We start from the raw sequence: 27,396 nt of genomic DNA, 5'->3' as shown, positions 1-27,396 counted from the left end.
TCATCCAGATAATTGATATAGATGACAAGCAAGAATGGACCCAGCACAGATCCCTGTGGCAGTCTAGTAGACACTGGCTTCTAGCACTCTTCTGGCTTCTCCCATGAAGCCAATGTCTAATCCAATTTTTTATCTCATCTTGAATGCTGAATGACTGAAACTGCTTGACCAACCTCCCAAGCGGGCCTTTGTTCTCGAAGGGCCTTGCTGTAGTTGAGTAGAGTAACATGTTTCTTTAAGTAGAATGTCAAAAAGCAGAGGGCATGGATTTAACATAATTGGAAGAAGGATTAGAAGGGGGGCAAGAAACATTTCAAAGCTCTGACTGTATTGACTGACACCGTTGTACAAGGCCATTTTGGTGGCAGAGCAGTCAGTGCTGCTGCCTCTTAGCTCCAGGGTTGCAGGTGCAGTCCTAACCTTTAGCATCCACGCAAACTTTACAAGTTTTTTCTCCATGACCTATTGGGCTTCTTCTAAATGATTAGATATCCTTCCACATCCCAAAAAAGCTTGCTGGTAGGTTAATTGTTCACTGTTTATTCATTGCTTCATTTAATTTAATGGCTGAAGAACCAGTATGGACTCAGTAGATGAATGGCCTTTCTGTGTCATTATAAATAGATGATCCCGAAAATGTTTGACAGCCGACATAGCTGGGTTGCAGGATTTTGCCAGCTATCAAAGCTGAAAAGGGTATTTCATTGAAATAGCTTTCTCATTGTGCCACAGGAAGCATTGCATCTGGTGTGAGCACTGCTGCAGTCAGAGAAATGGTGAAACTGTGAGGTTGGCCCCCTATCTAGTTATAAGGAGATCTGGCCAGCAGTTCCCAGTGGAAGTAGAGGGATAGTTTAAGCTTGCTTAGTGAGGTTTTGCAAACTTCTCATGATGGCGCAGCATATTTATCATCCAGCTTATTTCTTTACTGTTTATTACTGGCAAATAGGTTGCAGTATTCGGGCTTTTAGTTGCATTTGATCTTCGATATTAAATAAGTCAAAGACTTTTAGCTAATACCCTTGTTATTGCAAAATGTGTTGCTATAATTATTGAAAGTAGTTTGCTGTGTTTTATTTTAATTTTGTTTGCAAACTAATATCTTGAATATAAAATAAAGACTTGCCAGTTTAAAATGGGACATTATAATTACAAGTAATAGAAATTTGTGCCCAGTTGATACCCTTTATTCTGAAAATGCTAAAGTTATTGATATGTATTGTTGAAGGTGAGCGGGCTGGAGATGAGAAAGTGGATGGATGAATTATTTCCTATCATCATGGACATGCTTCAAGATTCTTCATCACTTGCAAAAAGACAGGTAAGTAGCTTCCAGTTTTCCTAGTTTATGTTATGTATGTCCTAACAGTCTCCTTAGAGGATTTAGAAAGTTGCAAGCTATTTATTTTGTTTTCTATATGTAGGATGATGTATGCATCTGCCTACATATAAGAAAGTTTCTCACTAAACTGATAGGAATCACATAAATGTTGTTACTTGAATCTGGTATTTAGTATTTCAAGTGCTGAAATAATTTTTCCATTGTGAAGTGGTAGTAAGATTATTTTATATTTGCAGCAAATACTGTAAGCTTGGCCAAAGTCATCTTTAATTTATATTTAATTGGCTATGAAGTCTCATCTACGTATATCGGACTTAGTATTATGTAGCACAGTACAGGACCTTCTGCCCACAATATTGTGCCAACTGTTTAACCTGCTCTGTAATCAGTTGAACCCCTCCCTCTCATATAGCCCTCCATTTCATTTCAACCATGTACTTATCTAAGGGGCTCTTAAATGTCCCAATTGTATCTGCATTTACTACCACTCTGGCAGTTCATTCCATGTACCTATTGCTCTGTGTATATAAAAAAGCACACACTTCTTACATTCCCCCCTATACTTTCCTCCAATAATTTAAAAATTATGCTGTCTTGTATTAGTTATTTGTGCCCTGAGAAAAAAAATTCTGGCTGTCCACCTGATATATGCCTATCATTTTGTACACCTCTTTATCAAGTCACCTCTCATTCTTCTTCGTTCTGAACAGAAAATCCCTAGCTCGCTCAATTTCTCAACCTTTCCTCAAAATAAATGCTTTCTAATCCAGGGAGCATCCTGGTAAATCTTCTCTGCACCCTTTCTGCATCCTTCATATAATGAGGTGTCCAGTATTGAACACAATAATCCAAATGCGTTCAAAGCAGATTTACATATGCTGCAACATTATCTTGTTGCTCTTGCACTCAGTCCCTCAACTAATGAAGGTCAACACACTATATGGCTTCTTACAGCTTCTCTTATCAACTTGTGTGGTAACTTCAATGTGGACATGAACCTCAGTTCCTCCACCCTGCTCAGAATCCTGCCAGTAATCTTGTGTTCTCACTTCAAGTTTGACCTTCCAAAGTGTATGACTTAACATTGAACTCTCTCTGCCACTACCAGCATTGCATCCTATCAATGTCCTGTTGTAGCCGACAACAACCAGAAACCTCCAAGCTTGGTATCATCTGCAGTCTTACTAACCAACCTTGCACGTCCTCATTTATAAAGATCACAAAGAAAAGGAGTCCCAGAACAGATCCATGAGGAACACTACTGGTGTTACCAACCTCCAGATGGAATACACTCCATCGACTGCCATCCTCTGCCTTCTGTGGGCAAGCCAATTCCACCAAGTTTTCCTGCATTCCATGTCTTCTGACCGTGTGAATGAACCCACCATGGGGAAATTTGCCAAACACCTTACTAAAATCCAGATATGCCACAGCCATTGCTCTATGCTCATCAATTTGATTAGTTACTTCCTAATATGTGGTAGCTAATAATGCATACACTCTGTGTTATTCGACTCATTATATATAAATATAGCATACATTTAAACTATTGTAATTGTGTATTAAATACAGTAAGAACACATTAAGCTTGAATGAATTTTATCAAAGTTTTTTTATACAGTGGTACTGTATGCTGTTCTGACTATTGAAGTGAAGCAGGTTGCTTGAAAGGATTCTCAAATGACCGTGACTGAGTACTTTAAGAGGACCACAACCTTGTAGGGATTGAAGGCTTGCATATCTCAATGACCTAGAGAGCTATGTTGGCTGGAGTCAAGGCTTAATGCTTTAGCTCTTGGTAGGGTCACCCATGCCAGACAGATCAAAGGGACATAGAAGGGTCAGACTAAGAGTGCTCCACTGGTCCTCCAAGCTTGGGGTTTCAGCTCAGGGCTAACAACCCTGACTGGCAAAACAAAACTGTTGTGGAAACAGCAATCCTTCTACGTCTGAGTGTGACAATGTTCCTGAGTCTCCACCTGGGACTTGCATGGATGACAGTAGTGAAAACTAAGAAGATACTGACATGAGGAAAGCTCTGAAACCAGCAGAGATGGAGGACCTTCATTGCCACCCTCAACACTAGTGGTGTAATGGGCAGTAGAGAATACTTTAATTTGCAAAAATAATGTACACCCTCTCCTTGTTATAGGCAGGGGATACGTTCCTCGCAGTTGGCGCATAATGTGAATAATTATTTAAATGGAGAAAACAGGGATGTGTTCTGGAGGGCTTCCTAAATATGTTTTATCTGTAATTTATTCACATTTTCATACCAATATGACACAAAAACAGTGCCACAAGGCAACATTCGTATTACATTTCATCAATTTAAGGTAATATTCAATGTAATAAATCATAGAAGGTTAACATATTAGGGTATGTTAACTAGGGTTAACATACAGTACTCACCAACAGTGGCAGGTGTGTTGGCTCTGGGAGATGAATGGTTGTTGTGGTGTCGGGCAATTTTACATGGATGAGGTGGATGGTTGTGTGTCGTCAGGATCATGAAGGGGGTGAAGGAAGACTCACAGAATTCTCAGTAATGCTGGCAGCAGGAGATGACACCGGTGTGAAGAAAGTGGTGAGGGTTGTTTGTTTGGCAACATTTTGTTTTTCAGCATAAATTTGCTTGAAGGGAAGAAGGCTTGACTGCAGGAACGACTGAAATGCTGACTCCGTTATTGGGTCCATGCCCATCGCCATTTGTGCCAAGTGTTCCGTAGCCTTAAAAAAATTCTGCCAGTTGCTTCACCTGCAATCCTTTACCTGCAACTTGGCACTTTCCTCTTCATCATTATCACCGTCAGTCTGAGTTAAATGCAGAAGGTCATCCACACTTAATTCTTCATCATGAGAGTCCAGGAGTTCTACCACGTCAGCAGTCTGGAGATCTGAGAATCCTGCCCCACCAATTTTACAGCTCAGGGCCTCACAATCCTGGACAGCTGCAGTGAAGGCAGGAAACCCCTTGAGGGTTTGGACACACTCAGCCCAAATTGATTTCCATGCTCCACTGAGAGTGGAATACCTGACCTCTTTCCAGGTTTCATCAATGTTGTTGATGGCATGTCTGATGTTGAAGGATTTCCACCATTCCCTCACCTTTGGTAAACTCCTGGGATTTTCAAAATCGTCTGTTGCTTGCAGCATCTGATAGATAGTTTGCTGTAAAAACATATGCCTTGAATGTGGATATCACACCTTAGTTGAGTAGTTGAATCAGCGATGTTGTGTTAGGTGGTAGGAAATGCACTGTTATGTTAGGATGAATGCTGTCCAAATGTTTAGGATGGACTGGCACATTGTCAAGCAACAAAAGAACTTTTAAAGGCAAGATTCTGTTCTCAGCAGTAACGTTCAGCCTCAACAGCAAAATGATTAGCAAACCAATCTTCAAAGATTTGACCAGTGACCCATGCTTTCTTGTTAGCTGCTCAGTGGACAGGAAACATATTCTTACTCAAACCCTTAAGAGCCTGAGCGTTTAGTGAATGGTAAACTACGAGAGGTTTCATCTTACAGTCTCCTTCGGCTTTGGAACACATAAGCAAAGTATATCTATCCTTAGTGTTAAAGCGGTTCTCTGCCGCTTGGCTGATGGCCCAGGACTTGACATTGGACACTTAGGAGGCACAGTTAAATATTTCAAGCATGAAGTCACTGCACCGTAGGTAAAAACAACAAAAGCTTAGGAGCGCAAGATCGCACATCCACACGTTGCCAAAACCAATGCAACACTGGCGGGAGTGAGGTGTGTGCACGTGACTTGTATTGGCGGGAAAGCAGTGCTCCTTGCATAACTGAGCTTTGGACGCATATAAGGAGAAGTTGGTAGAAATAGGTTCCTCACGTAACTGAATCCGCATTGCCTGATGCATTTAATGAGGATAGGGTGTACTGTGCAACAGGTTGATGTGTTTTATATTATCCTGGATAATGATAATAGGGCATTTTCTGTACCGTTACAGTTTTTTTTCTTCTACTCAAGGTATTTTCAATTGAAGAATCAAACGGAAAATTTTAGAAATGATTCTTTTCAGTTCTAATTTTAAGATGTGTAAAGTTAGTCTGTAAAACTTCACTGAATTTGCCAATACAATCTGTGTGGGGGGAGGGGGGAGTCATGCTGTTTTATTATTCTGTGGCTCAGACTCTGTAGCTAAGATCCTGTAATATGAAACAGCAAGCATTTTGGATTCTAACATAATCTCTTGATACTGACAAATGAAATGTTAATAATCTATGGCTTCAGGTTCTCTGCAGTGTTGTTTCTTCCTATTGTTTTGAGATCATCCAGTTGATTGTTTTGGTGCCCTGAATTTAATTCCCAGTACTTGTTCCTACTTGCTGTGCTATAGGCTCATGACGGTTCGAGACGTTGATGGAATGTTAGACTTCATTTTCTTCCTCTTATCTGCACCAGAGTCTTCTTGGGCATTGTATGAGATGGTTCATTGTTATCATCATGTGTTTAAAAGAAGTAGTCTTGATTCCCTGGGGCTTAAGAAGGCGCAGTGACATTTTGGAAATACTGATTAATATTAAGATTGGAAGGTTGAAAATCAGAGACAACCTTCTCTAATGCCTGGGTTGAAAACAATATCTGTAGCAATCATTGGCAGACTGCCAGAGCCTAATTTTTTTTTTAATTAATGCTGCCCCAGGCTGAAATTTCTAATTGCAGCAGAAATGCTGTTTCTGAGTTACAAATACTGACACCCCTGCATAGTATTATTAAATATAGTCTCCCATAAAATTATTAAATACAAAAGTCTGTCCTATGTATATACGTCTATTCCTGTGAATGGAGAACTAGTTTCCTTGCTCTTTTTTAGCAATTGTTCTTTCTAATTAGTTTTGATGCCAACAATTGTAATACTGTGGGTGTATGGTCTTAACATATTGAGTGATTTTTCTTTTTGTATGTATTTTTTGACTTGTGGACTAAAATCAATATATGAGTATCTGGAAAGACAGAATCGTTACTCGGGGACAGCCTGTAATGACATCACCATGTTTCAGCAAAGCAAACTCTACATTTTTGTAGTCTGGCTGATCAAGTGAAGTTGAAAATGGATCGTTCTGTTTTAATGGGGTGAATCTAAATGGCTGAACTCTTACTTTTATGGTCCACTACGTGGACATGTCTTTAATTGACATTGTTGCCTCTCTTCTTGTTGCACATTGATGGAGAGATCTGCCTGGCTTGCATGTATTCAGCAAGGCCCTTGGATTTTTGGCGGTCCGATGACTAACTGTTTGTGATGTCTGGTTGGCCGGCCAAACAAGTTGACAGGTGGCAAGGATCTCTTCCCACCCCTACTATCACCAAAATGAGCCTTAGCTGCCGGACTGCTACAGTTCAAAAGCCTACTTTAAAAAATATATAAAATAGTGACATTTTATAAGTCAATTAAATTTCTAAAGCAGCATGTATTTTTAGTTTTTAAAAATTTTTTTAATAGTCATAATTACTAAATTTTTACAATGAAAGATTAATGGATGACTGGCAATACTACTTGCAAGACTTGTGCTTTTGACCAAATTAATTTCTCCTTTCCCATTTTCTGTTGTCATTATGCCTTCCTAATTGGCTCCATGCTGGTGATCTTCCTGCAAATGGAATTCCCATTCTTCCTTTGGTTCATCTTTCTTTGGTGTTCACCTGCCACCAACCCCACCCCCCGTGGTGAGAATAGAGATTTTCGAACTTGAATAGGAGAATCACCAGATCTAAGTACAATTGTTCCAAATGTTGGTCTACCCAGTGTTTTATATTGTGCTATTGATTGTGGTTTTGATCAAACTTTTTAAATTTATAAACGAGGAAATATTAGAATTTAGGTAAGTTTGGAGATAGTTGGCCATCGTTTTACATATGTAAAATATTTACTTTTAAAGTCATTTGAAATGGTTCAGATTTTTCCCTCAGTTTTGTCTAGCTATTCAAATACAGTACTGCCCTCTTTATTAAGTTATTGTTTATTAAGTTGTAACATGAGCACCAGGGAAAAATGAAAAGGTAGTTGTCTTGACATCATGCATCTAACAGCCTATTCAGGATGAGCAGTGATGGAATTATTTCATTCCATTCTCTTTTTTATAAGTCTGCTTGTATTACAATAACTTTTTGCCTTTCCTGCTCTGAACTGGCAAACTATAAAGCCCACAATCAACTTTTTACTAAGATTCAGCAGAACACTAGATCTTGTGGCATTGAATATTTCCAATATGTAGACGGGAGATAAGGATTACTTTAATTTTAGGTTTTAATAGGGGGAAAAAAGTCCTAAGTGTCCTTGCAGCATGTATTTGCAAGTCTATACAGTAGAGGCCTATAATAGAACATATCATCTGCAGATGTATTGCATCACCTTGGGGATCTTGCTACCACAACGCAGTCATAAACTGGATCTGTGATGTAGTGCCATGAACTCATTGCCTCAATTGGCTTTTTTTTGGTGGAAATGTAATTTTTTTGCCATCATTTCACTAAGTTACGCAGTTAATAATGTCAGTAAATTAGTCAATTTGTGCTCTTTTATGTATGATTTTTGAGTGCCACGGAATGCTTCCTTTAGTTTTTGAATAATATTTGGGGACAGGTTTTTCTATATAGTTGAACCCTAAAGAATGAATGTATATGACTTTCAGTTTTTGTTCACTATATCTAGGTTAATTATGGAGACCACCCTAATATGTATGAAGAAAGTTAGCACATCTGTTAAAGAAGCTATCCCTCATCTTTTGCTTGCTACCAGCTCTTTTCACTACATTCTCTTTCTCCTTTTCGCTTTCTCTACCTGCATTCTTTCTTTCTCACTCTTGTCGCTTCTCCGCATCTCTGTCTCCTTCTCTCCCTTTGCCACCTTGCTCCTGTCGCATTCTCTTGTTTAGAAATGCAGCGTAGCTTCTTTACCGAGCAGAAAATATGTATTATGTATCAAAAATCTGTATTGGGAGTTAGAAATAACCTCTGCTATTTCTTTATGAATTGGACAGGTGGCACTGTGGACCTTGGGACAGCAAGTTGCCTGCACTGGCTATGTGGTGGAGCCTTATAGGAAGTACCCATCTCTTCTTGAAGTGCTGCTAAACTTCTTGAAGACTGAGCAGAACCAGGGTATTCGGAGAGAGGTAAAGGATAAGCATGTAATAGTAATAATGATCTAAGTGTTTTCTATCAGAAGAAAGTAGTAGAATCTGAGATGTTAATAAATGTTTTGTTTTAAGGTTATTTTAAATTTCAGAGAGAGCAACCTTAGACTGGATTTATCTCCCAAGTAGTTTTTTCACTCCTCTTCAAAGTTTGTATATGTTTCTCCCCATTCCTCCAGATTTTGGAACTAATATCATTGAAAATGGTAATGATCTTGTTAAGTTCCATGTCGTCGTACCTCTGTCTCCTCCAATTCTCATACCATAATCATTGCAGATTGGAAATAATAAAATGAAATTCTGCACTATAAATGCCACATATTTTGGGAGAAAACCTTAGCTCAGTGTACAATACAAGCAATGTTGTTGATTCATTTCAGAAATCTATGAAAATCACAGTAAAATATTGTGCTTACATATGAACTCTGGTTACTTGAGTAACATAATTTTTGATAACCAATGCTTTACTGGCTAAAATAATGGGCTAAAGCCCGTAGCTAGTGAACACAATGAATTTCTATATCTGTGTACTTGCAATAAATGTTTGTAGCACATAAAACACCTTTGTTAATGTTTTTGAAATGTATCACTTGTTAGATCTAAGCTGAACCCTGTATATCAAACAAATACATGATTCCTGGCATCTCAAATGTAAATTTGTAGACCATCTTTTCGATGTTTTACATGAGCCCTGTAGGGCAAGACCAGGAAATACCCTCATGTAGAGCTAATTAAAATCTGCTCATGGAAGATGGTGCAGTATTTCATGCATCAATTAACATAATTCATAGTTGTAATCTTGGATTTAAAATTTAGGTAATCATATCAATGGCAAATCTATGACATTCAATGTTTACAAAGATGTATCATCATACTTCCTTTCCAAAAGCAGATGCTCTAGAAAAGTCCATGAATTAGCTTCCTTATAACTGTGCCACAGTATGAAGATGTTAGGGCTATCAAGCAAAGCAATCCGTTCAGTTCTTTTTTACCCCCTTCCCGCTTCCCTATACCCCAGCAAACTATTACCCCTTGTGTGCTTTTTAATTTTGTTTTTTTGTCACTTGCCTACACTTATAAGTAATTTAGAGTAGTTAGGTAACTTACTACCATATCTCTGGGATGTGGGAGGAAACATTCTCTCCATAATAATGACTTAATTATAGATCACTTTTCATACAAACAATGTAGTTCAAAGTGCTTTACAAAGGGATAAGGTGCAAATCTGAAAATAAGAGACAAAAAGATGTTAGCTAAAAGCAAGATTAAATTAATAGGTTTTGACCATTTGTTTAGAAGTGTCAACTGAGTCTACAGCCCTTGGTAGTTATGACTATCATGGAGAATATACAGAAACCATGCAGAGATGGCATCCAAACTTGGGTCTTTGATGGCCTAATACTACACCAGATATGAGGCTGAACTATGAGGTTCCTGGTTGAGGAACCAGTGTGAGGAATTGCACTTCGGGAGGTCAAATGTGAAGGGGAAGTATACAATTAATGACAGTACTCTTAACAATATTGATGTTTTGGGAGATTTCAGGGTCTTGAAGGGGGCAAGGCAAGTAGAAAAGTGGTAAAGAAGACATTTGGCTTGCTCACCTTTATTGCTGAGGGCAGAGGAGTATTGAAGTCAGGAAATCATGATGCAAATGTGTAAGCAACACACAAAATGCTGGTGGAACACAGCAGGCCAGGCAGCATCTATAGGGAGAAGCACTGTCGACGTTTGGGGCCAAGACCCTTCGTCTTGGCCTGAAACATCCACAGTGCTTCTCCCTATAGATGCTGCCTGGCCTGCTGTGTTCCACCAGCATTTTGTGTGTGTTGCTTGAATTTTCAGCATCTGCAGATTTCATCGTGTATGCAAATATGTAAACTTTGATTGGCTGCATTTAGAATATTGCATATAGCTTTGCTTGCTCCTTTACAAGAAGGATACCTCTTGGATCAGAGAGTAGGAGCTATAAGGAGAGGTTGGAAAAACTTGGCCTATTTTCACTGGACATCAGAGGCTGAGGTTATATAATTATGACAAGCATAAATAAAGTAGACAGCCAGAATCTTTTTTCCTTTGGCAGAAGAGTCAATTACTAGAGGGTATCGCTATCAGGTGAGAGGGGGAAGTCTAAATGAGAAGAGATAGGTGCCTGCAATGGGCTGCCAACAGTAGTGGTGGAACTAGATATGATATTTAAAAGTCTTTTAAGGTAGACAAATGAATTTGCATGACTTGGAGGAATATTGATCATATGTAGGCAGAAGGGATTAGTTTAATGTGGCATCATTTTTGATGCAGTTAGTATTAGCTGAAGGGCTTGTTCCTGCTTGATGTTCTTAATTTTTTTATCTCAACCAGCAGCAGGAAATTGAGTGTATAAGAAGGGGGTGGGGGGAAGGTGGTGTAGCAACAGCAATCTCACAACTTCAGCAGAAAAAAAGAGCTAATTATCAGCTACAGGAAGAAACTGGAAGTCCATGAGCCAATCCTTATTAGGGGATTGGAGGTGGAAAAGGGTCAGTAGCTTTAAATTTCATATCAGAGGATTAACATATCAGCATTAACATATCAAAGGACCAGTCCTGGGACCAGCATGCAAGTGCCATCAGGAAGAAAGCATGACAGCGCCACTTACTTTCTTAGAAGTTTGCATAGATTTGGCATGTCATCAAAAACTTGAAGATGCACATTGGAAAGTATCCTAACTGGCTCCATCACAGCCTGGTATGGAAACACCAATGCCCAGGAACAGAAAAATCTATTAAGAATTAGTGGATATAGCCTAGTCCATCACAGGCAAAGCCCTCCCCACCATTGAGCAGATTTACATCAAATGGTGCCATGAGAAAGTAGCATTCATCATCAAGGACCCGTACCATGCAGACCATGCTTTCCTCTCACTACTGCCATCAGGTAGGAGGTACAAGAGCCTTGGGTTTCACCACACTAAATTCAGGAACAGTTATTATTCTATAACCATCAAGCTCCTCAACCAATGTGGATAACTTTGTTCAACTCTGAACTGAAAATGCAACCTGCAGACTCACTTTCAAAGACTCCTTATAACTCATTCCTTATAATTTATGTGTACAATTTGTCTTTTGCACATTGGTTGTTTGTCAGTCTTTGTTTTATGTATAGTTTTTCATAAATCCTATTGTGTCTATTTTCCTGTAACTGTCTGGAAGTAAATGAATCTCAAGGTAGTATATGGTAACGTAAATACTTTGATAACAAATATGCTTTGACTTTGACAACAGTCAGGGCTCTCAGTTATCCAATTATTCCATGTTGAAAAATGCACATGGGTGCACTCCTAATGGGAACAAGATTGGCTTTGTCCCCTGGCTCAGTACCTTGCCAGCAATCTTAGCTTAAATTTAGATGTTTTTAGTGAACGCTTAAACAGATGTTAGAAGACTAGATCCTGTAGGATCGTACTCCAGCACCAGACAACATTACCTGCCCGTTTTCTTTTTCTTATTATTTCATAGGATCATGACTATTGTATTATTCTGCAACCCTTTCTCTCTCTAATAAAAATAAGTATTCTTTATCAATACATATATATGACAAAGATTGGCAGCAGACCAGACAAGCCTCATGCTTATGCTTACCTGAAGCCTTGGCTGTTTGCCATTGTGTACACAACTCTAACATTTATGCTGTTTGCTGAGGTAGAATCTATATCTTTGCCATTGGCCTGCTGAAGAAGAGCTAACTTAGCACAGAGTTGAAATTACTTCTATGGTTTTCATAGCTTATGTACAGAGGCAGGCAAATGTTTGGGCACCCCCGGTCAAAATTTCTGTTACTGTGAATAGCTAAGCGAGTAAAAGATGACCTGATTTCCAAAAGACATAAAGTTAAAGATGACACATTTATTTAATATTTTAAGCAAGATTACTTTTTTTATTTCCATCTTTTACAGTTTCAAAATAATAAAAAAGGAAAAGGGCCCAAAGTAAAAGTTTGGGCACCCTGCATGGTCAGTACTTAGTAACACCCCCTTTGACAAGTATCACAGCTTTCTGTAGCCAGCTAAGAGTCTTTCAATTCTTGATTGGGGGATTTTCACCCATTCTTCCTTGCAAAAGGCTTCTAGTTCTGTGAGATTCTTGGGCCGTCTTACATGCACTGCTCTTTTGAGGTCTATCCACAGATTTTCGATGAAGTTTAGGTCAGGGGACTGTGAGGGCCATGGCAAAACCTTCAGCTTGCACCTCTTGATGTAGTCCATTGGGGATTTTGGGGTGTGTTTAGGATCATTATCCTGTTGTAGAAGCCATCCTCTTTTCATCTTCAGCTTTTTTACAGACAATGTGATTGTTGCTTCCAGAATTTGCTGGTATTTTATTGAATTCATTCTCCCCTCTAGCAGTGAAATGTTCCCCGTGCCACTGACTGCAACACAAGCCCAAAGCATGATCGATCCACCCCTGTGCTTAACAGTTGGAGAGGTGTTCTTTTCATGAAATGCTGCACCCTTTTTTCTCCAAACATACCTTTGCTCATTGTGGCCAAAAAGTTCTATTTTAACTTCATCAGTCCACAGGATTTGTTTCCAAAATGCATCAGGCTTGTTTAGATGTTCCTTTGCAAACTTCTGATGCTGAATTATGTGGTGAGGATGCAGGAAAGGTTTTCTTCTGATGACTCTTCCATGAAGGTCATATTTGTGCAGGTGTCACTGCACAGTAGAACAAGAGTCTGCTAAATCTTCCTGAAGGTCTTTTGCAGTCAAACGGGGGGTTTGATTTGCCTTTCTAGTAATCCTACGAGCAGTTTTCTCAGAAAGTTTTCTTGGTCTTCCTGACCTCAGCTTGACCTCCACTGTTCCTGTTGACTGCTGTTTCTTAATTCCATTACGAACTGAGGAAACGGCTACCCGAAAACGCTTTGCTATCTTCTTATAGCCTTCTCCTGCTTTGTGGGCATCTATTTTAATTTTCGGAGTGCTAGGCAGCTGCTTAGAGGAGCCCATGGCTGCTAATTGTTGGGACAACGTTTAAAGAGTCAGGGTATTTATAAGTGTTTGAAATTTGCATCACCTGTCCTTTCCTAATGATGACTGTGAACAAGCCATAGCCCCAACAAGCTAATTAAGGTCTGAGACCTTGGTAAAAGTTATCTGAGAGCTCAAATCTCTTGGGGTGCCCAAACTTTTGCATGGTGCTCCTTTCCTCCTTTTCACTCAAAAATAATAGACTAATCTTGCTTAAAATGTTGAAAAGAATGTTTCTTCTTTAACTTTATGACTTTTGGAGATCAGTTCATCTTCTACTCACTTAACTATTCACAGTAACAGAAATTTTGACTGGGCTGCCCAAACCTTTGCATGTCACTGTAATAGCGTATTTTACTCTGAACCATTGGATGTTTGCAGGTAATTGTTCTTGATCGTGCTCTGTGACAATGCAGCGTTGAAATAAAGCAAGAGAATATATTTTGTCCTGTTTCGGAATATTTGTTCAGTTCATTCTGTGCATTTACCATGCAGTTTATTGAGGCTATTAATTTAATGTTGCAGGTTTTAAGATGCTCTAAAAGTTTAGCTCAAATCACTTTAATGCTTCAATTTTGAAAGTAAGTTCAATAGCATCTATTTTATGAAAAATTGAAGTGCATCTTCAAATAGTTCATGTTTTTTATCCTCTAATTTGAGATTGTACCATAAAAGGAAAATGGACAATTTATGGCAATGTTGCAGGGTAATTTTATCTAATGAACTAGCATTGCACTCAAACTTGTTCTTCAGAAATCTCAGAAAACTATTTGCTTTATTTATGATATGCCACGAAACATTGTTTTTCGATGTAATGTTTATCTGTCTTTGAATTTTTCTTTGGGCATTTCAGCATTTGACTGCAAGGTCAAACTTACATTTATTGTTGTGCATAACAATATGAACAGCTGCAATTAAAACTTAACTGCAGCAACATCACAGGTACATAGCAACATAGAGATTAGAGCAATTAACTTATTTGTCACAAGTACTCAAAACATACAGTTTAAAAGCATTTGTTTTGCATCAACTCTAAGGATACGTCCACACTTGACCGGATAATTTTGAAAACGCCGGTTTCACGTAAAAACAATAGGCAGCCACACTGTGCGTTTTTAAAAATATCTCTATCCACATTGAAACAGAGATTTTGGCAAATCTCCTCCTCCTGCGCATGCACAGGACACATCTACTGAAACCAAGCGACATGTTTGGTGTCGAATCTTGCCGTAAAAGTGCGCATTTGTGTAGTTACAGACTAGAAAAACTTAAAATGATGGATAGCTGTTGGCTTTCATGCAGGAGAACTTAAAAGTAAAAAAAAAACAAATACTGGAGCATACAGAGGCAACCGACAGGGAGTTCACGGACAGATTGACCCAGCTGACGACAAACATTGACAAACTGACTAACACTGTTGCATTAATAAAGCATCTAATGTTACATTAGTCTGCTACACATCTATTGTCAGAGAAGTACTTGCATAAATAGGCAAACCACCTTCAGGCGAGCAAGGACAGAAAACAGGGCAGAGTGAGTATACTTATTTATTAAGTAAGTTATGGGTCAAAGTATTTGGTGAGTACATTTCTAACTCTTATGGCATCAGTTTCGTTGCTGTCTGTTCTGAAATTGTTAGGTTGCGTTCAAGAAAACAATGAAATAGCGCGCTGCTGTCTGACAGTGTTTTCAGAAGTCTCCGGTTACCCCGTCCACACTGATCTGGCCAATCCGACATTTTCAAAAATACACACTTTGGAGAGCGTTTCTGAAAAGCTCCGGTTTCAGTGGACGAAAACACCGTTTTACTGTGGATGGAGGGTAAAAATGAAGAGAAAAGCTGCGGTTACGGATTTATCCTGTGTAGTGTGGACGTAGCCTAAGTCAGTGAAGTTTGTTCTGGGCAGCCCACAATCCTAACCTGTAAGTCTTTGGAAATTGGAAGAAAAACTGGGCAGTGAATGGAAGCTCATTCAGACAACCTGCACTGTAGTGTAGCAGTTAGTGCAATGCTATTGCAGCAGCAGTGACCTGGGCTCAGTTTCACTGCTGACTGTTCGTCCTACCCGTGAAAACGTGAGCTTCCTCCGAGTGATCAACTTCTTCCCATATTCCAAAGGGTCAGGTTAATTGGTCATGTAGTTTGGAAGCATGGCTGATTGGGCCAGAAGGGCTTGTACTGTGTGGTTTCTCATAGATAACTTAGGGTTTTTACTGGTTGACTGAAGAACAGAATGGTTGAAGGGACCTGGTGGGTCCTGGGGCTTGGGCCTTCAGGTTTCTGTTTCTCCTGTCAGATGGTAACTGAGAAGATGGCATGACACAGTTGTTAGGGAACAATGGTAATGGATGTTGTCTTCTTGAAGCATTGATATTACCACCGTCAGTGAGGGATTATACTGTGATAAGTTGGGCTGCAGTTTCTTGTGTTTCTTTTCATTTGAATTGCTGTACCAGACCATGATGCAATCAGTCAGGATACTTTCAACAGTACATCTGTAGATGTGATCAAAAATGTGTTTTATTAATCAGAGTGCCTCCACATACATTGATTTTTAAAAGCCTAAAAATGACTATAACTGTAAAGAACAATTAACTCGTAATATTTAAGTGTAGCTGTCAGTTTCTTTGTAAATTGAAATACATTTAAAAACTTACAAAATATTTTCTGTTTTCATTTTAAGAGGCCAATGGACACATTTAGCAAGAGCTTACAATTTTCATTAAGTTGCCTGGGTTAGAAATCGAAGAATACAGCACAGGAACAGGCCATTTGGCCCACTTTGTTGTTCCAACCCAGCTAAAAAAGTGAATCAAAAACACCCAAACATTAATCCCTCCAATGTACACCATGCTCATATTCCTCCATCTTCTTGTATCCATGTGCCTATCCAGATATTTCTTAGAAGCCTGTAATGTATTTGCCTCCAACACCATACCAGGCATCTGCCACTCCCTGAGTACAAAACTTACCCCTCACGTCCCCCTTGACATGCCCTCTGATTATAGCCTTCTTTGCGGGCAGGGCCAGCTGTTTCTTTTTAGCTAAACTAGCAAATGGTTCCAAGAAACCCATAATTTCTGTGCTGAATTGGTTAATATTGGATCAATTTTGATGAAAACAAAGGGATAATTTGACAGAGACTCCAGGCTGTTATATATGTCAAGCAAATGCAAAGGAAAATGAGCTACTTTTGGATAAAGGATGACTGACAGTTCTTTCAAGAATTTGTTCACGTTAGTCTTCAACCACAATGTGATGACTTCTTTGCGTTGTGAAACTGTTGGCTCCAAGATGTTTGGTTTAACCATAACACCAATCTTCCCTGCACTAAAACTGTAAAATTAACACAGTGTGAAATGTCAAAATATCCTTTCTAATAGGAGCTATTAGATTAAAATTATATTAATTCTGGTAAGGATGGAGAATCTATATACACATCCCTAATACATGCAGTTATTTGAAAAAAATTGAAGATCAAGCTAGTTTTAAGAAAATACATTATGGCATTGCAGCATAATGAAGACATTTCTTTTTCATACTGTTGCTTTTGATGATGGTATTTGGATAGCCATAATTAGCAGCCAGAGCAGTTGGATGCAGTGAAAGGAGTATTCAGGGCACTTGTTTTCTTGCAGCTGCTCTTTGCAATTATCTAGATTGCCCTGTAATAATATAGTAAAAGTAATGTTTTAGTTTTTATATCATCATGTCACTTTCATAGACTTTGACTGAGGTATCATTTATTCCAATTGTCCAACTGTAGTTCTTGAAGGTAGACATAATTAATTTTGGATGTCATCAGCTAGTTACAAAATTTATCCAGGAGTAAAACACAATTGAAAGCAAATTCTGTTTGGGACCTCTTTTCAAAGGAATTCAATTTTCTTTGAATTAGAGTTTAAATTTAGTTTTTTTAAAAATCAGTCAAATTTGCCCACTTTCTAAACTGAGTAATGGTTGGTGTTGGAGCAATTATTGTGGTCAATCTAACTAGACCTGAATAGCCAGTGTTTATTTTTGGCAGATCTTTGCCTTGTCCATTTTAGGACTAATTTGAACAATTTTTTTAGGGGGGAGGCTTGAGGGTATTTTGAGTCAGTTGAGAACAGTGGGGACTAGAGCAGGACTTCACATTCTTCCTACTTAAAACAAGTACACATGGCTAGTAGCTTAAATGGTAGTGTTGCTCTCCCCCATTTTCAGTGCCAACCACTGTATCCACAAAATCTACATCAATGATTTTCAATCAAAGAACAATTTATTTTTCAGTTTCTGAATCATATATTAGATACATTATGCTTGTACATGCAACATTTTTTAGAAAATTTAAAAAATGTTTAAATGAATTCAGAGATATGTAAGCAGCTGTGTTTTTTCTCATTTTATTAATAAGGAACTGTAAAGACCTGTCTCTTTACAGTATTAAAAATGGGGCCTAAAGGCATAGGGAAGATCAAACGTTGCTTCATCTTAGGAGATAAACATCATAATGGAGCTCCAGGCGGTCTGCTAGTGAGAAATAACAATGCAAAGCTGCCCTTCTTCATATCCAAACCTAAACAGCAAGCAGCTGCAGGTTTTTGACTTTGAGAGGACCCCCAGTTGAGCTCAGGTGTGATTTGTACCTCACCCTTCTTAAAGCTCCCAGTTTATTTCACAAGTTCAAGGAATCTTTTTCTGGACACTCTATACTTGCAACATGTGGAATAAAGACCAAGCCAAAGACATTTCCAAGACCCACAGCAAGGTCTCCTGCTTCACCCATGTTAATAGGCAGGCAAGGGTAGCTCTTATCAGGATATAAACAGGGTATGCTCAGTCTTTTAATGTATTAATGCAATGTGACTATCAAGGCATCCTGGTCTGACATACATATACAACATATTCAAACATATAAGTTTCTGTCAAGCATCATTATGATGTATCTATCCACTGGTAGAAAATTTGTAAATAATGGGACATGGCTGCAACATAAGGAGGCAGTCACTTAAAACTGAGGTGCATAGATTATTTTCCCTCACTGGGGGTAGTATAATTCCAGAAGGATGGTGGAGGTCAGATCAATTAATGTATACTTAAGGTACAGGTAAATAAATATTTATAAGACTTAGTAAATGATGGTTATAGAGAACTGGCACTATTTGATACCAGCATAGATCAGCTTTGATCATATTGAATAGTGGGGTATGCTTGAGGGGTCTAGTGGCCTATCCCTATTCATATTTTCTTCTGGTCTTGTGTACCTTCAACATAGATAATGGAGGCATCTTTGGAATAAACTTTCTGTGGACAGATCATAGAGTAGCAAGCAGATCTTGAAGTTAATTTGTAAATGTTGCTCCAGCTTCATTCAAGGAGAAATTTAAAACCTATTTTATGCATATATTTGCATAATTGTAAATGTGAAGAAATCTACAGGTTACACACTTGTGCAAGAACACCTACACTTTGTGCAAGAAATCTGTGAAGTATAATGGGTTTATTTAAAAGATGCTAATTAAGTGTGTGGATTTTCTTTAATGCATTATTTAACAACTGATTTTTTTTTCTTCAGGCGATCCGTGTCTTAGGGCTGTTGGGTGCGTTAGATCCATACAAACACAAGGTTAATATTGGGATGATTGATCAATCTCGTGATGCATCCGCTGTCAGTCTATCAGAATCTAAATCGAATCAGGATTCAGGTATGAATGGGTTTTACATCAAGGATCAGCTGTATTGGTAATATCTTGACAATTTTTTGATGAGCTGTGCTATTAATTGCTTCTGGTCTTTTATTTTTGATATGAAATTGTAAGTTATCTTTTGAACCAAGTAAACCACTGATCTGCTGTATGCGCTTTATCTTTGTGAAAGGTAATGCTGACATAGCACTAACATGTCAGTGCAGCAAGTTTTTGACTTTGACCCCTTGTGGAATCCTAATTTTTAAAAAAATCATGGTAAAATGCTGTTGTAATGTTTCGGAGACAATGTTAGTACTGTCAGTGTTTTTCTGGGCAAAATAAGTTGCAGCTTGCTCTGTCTAATTTTGAGATTCTTTCTCAAGTTCAAGTTTACTGTTGTCATAGATGTATGTGCACAGATTATAAATGCCATGAAAATTAGCTTTTTGCAGCAGCGGTCAGTAAATTCTTAATTAAAGGAGAAGATCATAGAAAAGTACAGGACAGGAACAGGCCCTTCAGCCCACAGTGTTGTGCCAAGCCATCTAAAAAATAAATTAAACTACCCCCCCAAAAAAAACTAATCCCTCCTACCTATGTCTATATCTTCCTCAAATTCACATACTATCTAAACGTCCCTTAAAAGCCTCTAATCTATTTGACTCTACCACCATACCAAGCAGTGCATTCCAGGCATCGACTGCTCCCTGAGTTAAAAGAAACTTACCCTTCAATCCCCTTTGAACCTACTCACTCTCACCCCAATGCATGCCCTCTGGTATTAGATATTTCTACCCTGGAAAAAAGATACTCCCTGTCTACTCTATGCCTCTCATAATCTTATAAACCTTTGTCAGATCTCCCATAGCCTCCACTGCTCCAAAGAAAATAACTCAAATTTGTCTACCCTCTCATGACAGCACACACCCTTTAAACCAGGCAGCCTCCTGGTAAACCTCTTTTGCACCCTCTCCAAAGCCTCAGCATCTTCCCTATAGTGGAGCGGCCAGAACTGTATGCAATACTCCAGGTGTGGCCAAATCAGTGTTCTATAAAGTTGCAACATGAGTTCCTGGCTTTGAACTCAATGCCTTGACTAATAAAAGCAAGCACTCCATAGCCTTCTTAACCACCCTATCGACCTGTGTAGCTGCTTTCAAGGAGACATGAACTTGGACCCTTTAGCCTTGCCCTTAACAGTGTACTACCAAGGTGCAACACCTCACATTCATCTGCCATTTCTGTACCCTTATCTGCAACTGATCTATATTGAGCTGTATTCTTCCACACAATCCATAACTCCAGCAATCTGCTCTGATCTGCAAACTTTCTAACCCACCCATCTACATTTTTATCCAGGTTATTTATATACATCACAAACAGCAGAGGTCCCAGCACAGATCCCTGAGGAATACCTCTAATTACAATTCGATTAAGTCCCTTCGATCGCTATTCTCTGTCTTCTAAGCACAAGGCATTTCTGAATCCAAACAGCCAATTCGCCATGGACCCCATGCATCTTAATCTTCTGGATTAGCCTCCTATTATCAAACACTTTACTAAAATCCATGTTAACAACATCTGTTGTGCTACTTTGATCAATCTCCCTTGTCACCTTGTCAAAAAAAACTCAATCAATTTGGTAAGACACGACCTGCCACGCAGAAAGCCATCCTGCTCTCCCTAATTAGGCCATGCGTTTCCAAATATTCATATACTATCCTCAAGAATTTTCTTCAGCAATTTCCCTGCAAATGAGACTCATCTGTCTGTAGTTCCCAGGGTTTTCCCTTTTCCCTTCTTAAATAGAGGTGCAATATTAGTCACTTTGCCAAACCTCCAGCACCTCACCTGTGTCTAGACAGGACTCAAAGATACTTATCGAGGTTCCATCAATCTCCTTTCTTGCCTCTTTCAATAACCGGGAGCAAATCCCATCATGCCCTAGGGACTTATCCACCTTAATACTCTTTAGGAGGCCCAACACTTCCTCCTCCTTGACCTCTAAATGACGTAATATACGAAAGCCTGCTGGTTTCCTTGGCTGCTTATGTATAGGGAATACACATTCTGGTCCTGCCCAACCCGTGAGATTGAGACAACTCTCCCACCCCAAACCCTGGTTTGTCTGGGTGCTGTGTAATTTGTTACCCTGTTACAAATTCAGTTCCAGGAAATAACAGACCACAGACTGCATGCGATTAAAGGAATTATATTTATGAATCTTAACTAAAGAGTTAGTAAAGAAAAAATACAAAAAAAGTGTCCATTATAATTAAACAATCAAATGTGCACAAGTTGGAGCTCAACTCTTTCAAAAGGCATATTTACTGATCCTCAGTCGACTACAGACCCTTGTTCCATTGAATCACAGTCCCCTAACGGTTTGAATCCTATGACAGGTTCTCTTCAGTGTTCTCCCTCTTCATCCCCTGCCAAACAAAAAACCCAGCTCACATTCCAAAGCACCCATTATCTCTAACCATAACCCAAACACTGCTTCTACAGAAAGACCATTACATTAGCAGTGAAACCTTTCCCAGGGTGTTACACATATTCGTACACTCAGCACTGATCACCTGGTCCTCCATGTCCTTTCCCTTAGTAAATACTGAAGCAAAGTCCTCTTTAAGTACCTCACTCACATTCTCCACATCCAAGCAAATGTTCCCTTCGTTATCCTTGTGGTCCTACACCCTCTGCCAACGTATCCTCTTACTCTCGATGCAGTATAGAATGCCTTGCGATTCGTCCTATTTCTACTTGCCAAGGGCTTTTCATGACCCTTCCTAGCATTTCTAATTGCCTTCTTTATTTCTTTTCTAGCTTGTTTAGAATCCTGCTTCATTTGATCCTGACTTCTGAAATTTTACGTACTTTTCCTTTTTCTGCTTGACTGAATTCAACACCTCACTGGTCATCCAAGGTTCACTTACCTTTCTATCCCTGTACTTCCTCCTAACAGGAACATACCTTTCCTGTACTCTGTGCAATTGATCTTTAAACATCCTCCATGTGTCTGATGTGGACTTGCCAGAGAAAAGAAAGCAGCTTTCAGCTTCACCTTCACTTTGAGCCTCACTGTTTTGTGTTACTTTAGATACTGGTACTTACATTGCTAGAGCGATTTTAAAAGCTTTGTTGAGTGAAGCTCTAATCTTGTTTATAAAAGGCTACACACATGGAAATTGCATAATAAATCATCTACACCAAGCAAATGAAGACCAAAACACCAGCATATACAAGTAGACTTCCAAGAGGCATTTTCCTTAAATTCTGAAATGTTGTCTGCAGCTTCTGCGCTATATTATTTCAGGAAACTTTTAATATTTTCGAAGTCTTTTTTGATTCTATATCCTGGGCATGTTTGAACAAGTGATTCTGAACAACTATTCTGCTGGGTCACTTCATGAAACTGATAATAATTTAAACAACACACACAGAATGCTGGAGGAACTTAGATGGCCAGGCAGCATCTATGGGAAAGAGTAGTCATCATTTCAGGCTGAGACACTCCGGCAGGTCTGGAGGAAAAAAACCTGAGAAGGAGATTGAAAAGGTGGGGAAGGGGAGAGAGAAACACAAGATAGTAAGTGAAACCTGTAGGGGGAGTGGTGAAGTAAAGAGCTGGAAAGCTGATTGGTGAAAGAGCTACAGGGTTGAAGAAGAGGATAGAAGGCCATGGAGAAAAGAAAAGGCAGGTGGAGCACCAGAGGGAGGCGATGGGAGGGCAAGGAGTTAAGGTGAGAGAGGGAAAAGGGGAGTGGGAATGGTGAAGGGTGGAGCATTACCAGGAGTTTGAGAAATTGATGTTCATGCCATCTGGTTGGAGGATACCCAGACAGAAAATAAGGTGTTGTTCCTCCAACCTAAGTGTGCTCTCATCACAACAGTAGAGGAGGCTATGGATGGACATATCGGAATGGGAATGGAGAGTGGAATTAAAATGGATTGCCACTGGGTGATCCTGCTTTTCAGGCAGGTGGAGCTCAGGTGCTCGGCAAAGTGGTTTCCCAATCTACGTTGGATCTCGCCAATATACTGGAGGCCACTGCAGGAACACCGGACACCGTATATGGCCCCAACATACTCTCAAATGAAGGACCCCATGTGGAAGAACTTTTTGGGGCCCTAAATGGTAGTGAGGCGGAAGGTGTAGGGGCAGGTGTAGCACTTGTTCCACTTGCAAGGATAAGTGCCAGGGGGAGATCAGTGCGGAGGGATAAATAGATAGGGGAGTTGTATAGGGAGCGATCCCTGCAGAAAGCAGAAATTGGGTGGAGGGAAAGACGTGCTTGGTGGTGGGGTCCTGTTGGAGATGGTGTAAGTTCCAGAGAATTATGTGCTGGACACGGAGGCTGGTGGGGTGGTTGGTGAGGACAAGAGGAACCCTATCCCTGGTAGGGTGGTGTGAAGATGGGGTGAGAGAAGACATACATGAAATGGAAAAGATGTGGTTGAGGGCAGTGTTGATGGTGAAGGAAGGGAAACTTCTTTCTTTGAAGAAAGAGGACTTCTCTGTTCTGTAATGAAAAGCTTCATCCTGAGAGCAGACCTGGTGGAGACAGAGGAATTGAGAGAAGGGGATGGCGTTTTTATAAGTAACAGGGTGGGAGGAGATATAGTCCAGTTAGCGGTTGGAGTCCATGGGTTTGTAAGTAGGTAAGCTGTCTCCAGAGATAGAGACAGAGAGATTGAGAAAGGGGAGGGAGGTGTCGGAAATGAACTAGGTATATTTGAGGGCAGAGTGGAAGTCGGAAGCAAAGTGAATGAAGTCGACGAGTTCAGCACGGGTAAAGGAAACAGCACCAATACAGTCATCGATGTAGGATAGGAAAAGTGCGGTACGGTCACCAGTGTAGGCTTAGAACATAGACTGTACCACGTAGTCGACAGACAGACATAGCTGGGACTCGCACCCTCCCCCTTCAAGTTTCACCTATCACCTTGTTTTTGTCTCTCCCCTCTATCCACCTTTTAAACCTACTCTTCAGCATTTTTTCTCCAGTCCTGCCGAAAGGTCTCGTCCTGAAACGTCGACTGTACTCTTTTCCATAGATGCTGCCTGGCCTGCTGAGTTCCTCCAGCATTTTGTGTGTGTTGCTCGGATTTCCAGCACCTGCAGATTTTCTTTTGTTAGTTAATAATTTAAACAATTATGGTGAATGTATTCTTTGAATGATAACAACCTTGTTATACATTTGTTAAATCCTAATCATTCAGGTCTTCTGTCTGTGTTCGTTAATAATGCAAGATATGCTTTGTGTGGCAGTAACTGAATTTGAATGCCTCCCCCCCTCCTCTCTGTTTAATACAAGTATTTCTATTTTCTGCTGAATTCCTCTTATTCTTAGGAAGTTTTGTTTGGAATTGAATAATGCACATTGCCAGACAATGAATTTTACATCATATTATAAAGTGCTGTCTTGCAGACATTTATGGATCTCTTGTGTCTTATTCATACAGCCAAATTTTATCAACCTCAACAGCTGCAGATTATTTTACTATGAAAGGTCTGAGTTGAGCCCAAACATGTCCTTATGCACCAAGTAGCATCGTGCACGAGGACCTGGGCCAACTGCTAATGTATAACTGCAATCTGCACCATGTTCCTCTGGAAATGCAGTCCATACTGTAATTAAATAACCACTTTATTTAAAAATTATTTACCCCCTCTGATTGAAATAATGAACTTAATTGCTTATTGTTTGGCAGTGTAGTGACTTGTTTGAAAGGTAAGAGTTATGATTGGACCATTCTGAGTTTAAACACTGCTAGGTTGATTGCTGGACAATACTAGGTGCTGTTCATTCAGTGAAGCATTAATATAACCAGACACACTTTATGAAACTCCAAGCCTTATTTATAGCTAGAGGACAGTTGAACAGCTATTTTCAAGTCAACTTTGTTTTTTTTTCCAAGTGCGTCTGCAAGCTATCATTAGGGTGTGTTTTTATGCCTACAACAATAAATAAAGATTGTTCATGGGAATTGATTAATCTCTGGTTACAGGGCTGTAAAACCCGTTCAAAATAGTAGGATAGTGAATGTTGGTAAAGCATTTCACATGGAGAGTGATGCAGAGAAGGAAATTAACATTGTGGGTTTATTAAATGTTGGTTCTATATAATTTATGATATCAGTGGTGCTGCAAAACTGGGTATAACAAACACTGACCTTGTCTGACTTTGCAAATGTTGGTTATACCTTTCACTCTCTTCATCTATAGGCACTTTAGGAAATCAAGTGTGACCTTACGTAATAAAATTTAATGATATTGAGCACCCCTTTAAACTAAATTGACTATTAGTACTAAAACATTATATCTGATGCATTGTATCAAAGATGCATTTTCTCTTTTTTGCAATATTTATGGATTGAGCAGCAAATGCAGCATTTGTAATAAAATGTTTTGTAATTGTAATTACCTGCTGGTTTAAGAAGGAGTTGTAAATAAGATTTATTATGACTGTTTTCAAGGGGGTTATTTATTTCTCTTGCAGTGCTATGTAGTTTAAGGGAAGTTAAGTTATTCTCAAATGTCAATATAAAACTTGGACCCCTCCAAGCAAATAAAATTAGATTGGTGGTGTCTGCACCATTGACAATCACCATACCTTTCTTATTGTTTGTAAATGTGGTGACTGGATGAAGTGGCTCGGCCTGAAACGCCGACCGCTTGGTCTCTTTATACACGCTTTTTGAATGCTGAGTTCTTCCAGCATTTTGTGTGTGCTGCTCTGGGTTTCCAACATCTGCAGAATCTCTTGTGTATGTAATGATTTTGTTGTATCTATGCTTGACATTCCTTTTGGATCAGATATTGAAGGAAAATGGTATACTGTTCATGTTATTGCTGATGTGTGACTGCTTAAGATTGTTTTAATGCCTCCAGCTGCTTTAGGGAGAATTTACAGTTCAACAGCCTTGCCCAGTTTTTGCTTTGACATGTACATCGTAAGTTTTTCCATACAACAGAAGGCAAATGGCACAGTCATTGAGTCGTAGCCGAAGTGGAAATCTGAAACAAAAACAGAAAATACTTGATCACTAAATATGTTAGGCAGCATTTGTGGAAAAATCTGAATCTGATCTGATACAGGAGCAGAATTAAGCCATTCGTCCCATCGAGACTGCTCCGCCATTTCATCATGGCTGATCAATTTTCTCTCTCAGCTGCAAATTCCTGCCTTCTCCCTATTGCCCTTCGTGCCCTGTAAGTAAAACAAAGTTAATGTTTCAGGTCAAAGACCCTTCCTCATATAAAATTCTAACTCTGTTCCATTTTCCACAGATCCTACCTGACTTACTCAGTGCTTCCAGCATTTTGTTTCTTTGCTAGATTGTTAAGCATTGGTCTTTAATATAAAATTTAAGTTAATTCCTAGTAAGACATGGTCCTATTTTTGTTTCCCATTTTAAAGCATAGGTTGTAAAGGGAAACCATAACAAGTTTATTAATATGACAAGAGGCTAATATTTATGCTTCTACAATCCTTCACTGCGATTTTTCTGCCTTTAAAGATATTGTGAACACCTCGGAAAAGGCCCTTTTCTATATAATTCTGTTATAACCTCACACTAGACTAAGAAGTTACTATTGCATAGGTTGGCTATGATCAGAAACCTTTTTGATCCAGCAGGCCTGTAGCTTTACAATTTTTAATATTCAAAAGGGATTCCTTCTTTACACTGTTACTCTTTATTTTGATTGCAGCTGACTACAGCACCAGTGAAATGTTGGTGAATATGGGGAATTTACCACTGGATGAATTTTACCCAGCTGTTGCCATTGTAACCCTCATGCGTATCCTGCGAGACACATCTCTTTCAAACCACCACACAATGGTTGTTCAGGCTGTCACTTTTATCTTCAAGTCTTTGGGTTTAAAGTGTGTCCAGTTCTTGCCTCAAGTTATGCCCACGTTCCTCAATGTTATCCGAGTGTGTGATGCCAATACTCGAGAGGTAGGTTTATTTTTGAATGAGAGCCCACAATTGTAAAAATCTAAATGCCCAGGAGTATCTACCTAACTTCCTGAAAGGTGTTAAATTTATTCGTGCTTCTGTTGAACAGGTGGCATTTAGGTTTAATAATGCATTTAGCATTTATTAGAGCTTGAGGAACTATTGTATTTTAAGGCACATTTATATTATTTAGGCTATTCTGTAGAATTTTTGTGTATTGAAAGTACTGCACCATAATATAAAT

General features: G+C 39.2%; 1 protein-coding gene across 3 annotated transcripts in view; it reads left to right on the top strand.

Annotated features, from left to right (window-relative positions):
* The window catches only part of mtor (mechanistic target of rapamycin kinase), a 319,886-nt gene that overhangs the window by 80,058 nt on the left and 212,432 nt on the right, over positions 1–27,396 (top strand). For all 3 annotated transcript variants that reach the window (XM_073031667.1, XM_073031668.1, XM_073031666.1), the window contains exons 16-19: positions 1,229–1,321; positions 8,351–8,485; positions 19,073–19,202; positions 26,902–27,152. In XM_073031667.1, the coding sequence (XP_072887768.1) occupies positions 1,229–1,321; positions 8,351–8,485; positions 19,073–19,202; positions 26,902–27,152 (609 nt within the window). The remainder of the gene's footprint in view (positions 1–1,228; positions 1,322–8,350; positions 8,486–19,072; positions 19,203–26,901; positions 27,153–27,396) is intronic.

The sequence above is a fragment of the Hemitrygon akajei genome, chromosome 29, assembly GCF_048418815.1.
Source record: "Hemitrygon akajei chromosome 29, sHemAka1.3, whole genome shotgun sequence".
Classification (NCBI taxonomy): domain Eukaryota; kingdom Metazoa; phylum Chordata; class Chondrichthyes; order Myliobatiformes; family Dasyatidae; genus Hemitrygon; species Hemitrygon akajei.
This window is presented reverse-complemented; position numbering and strand designations above follow the sequence as displayed.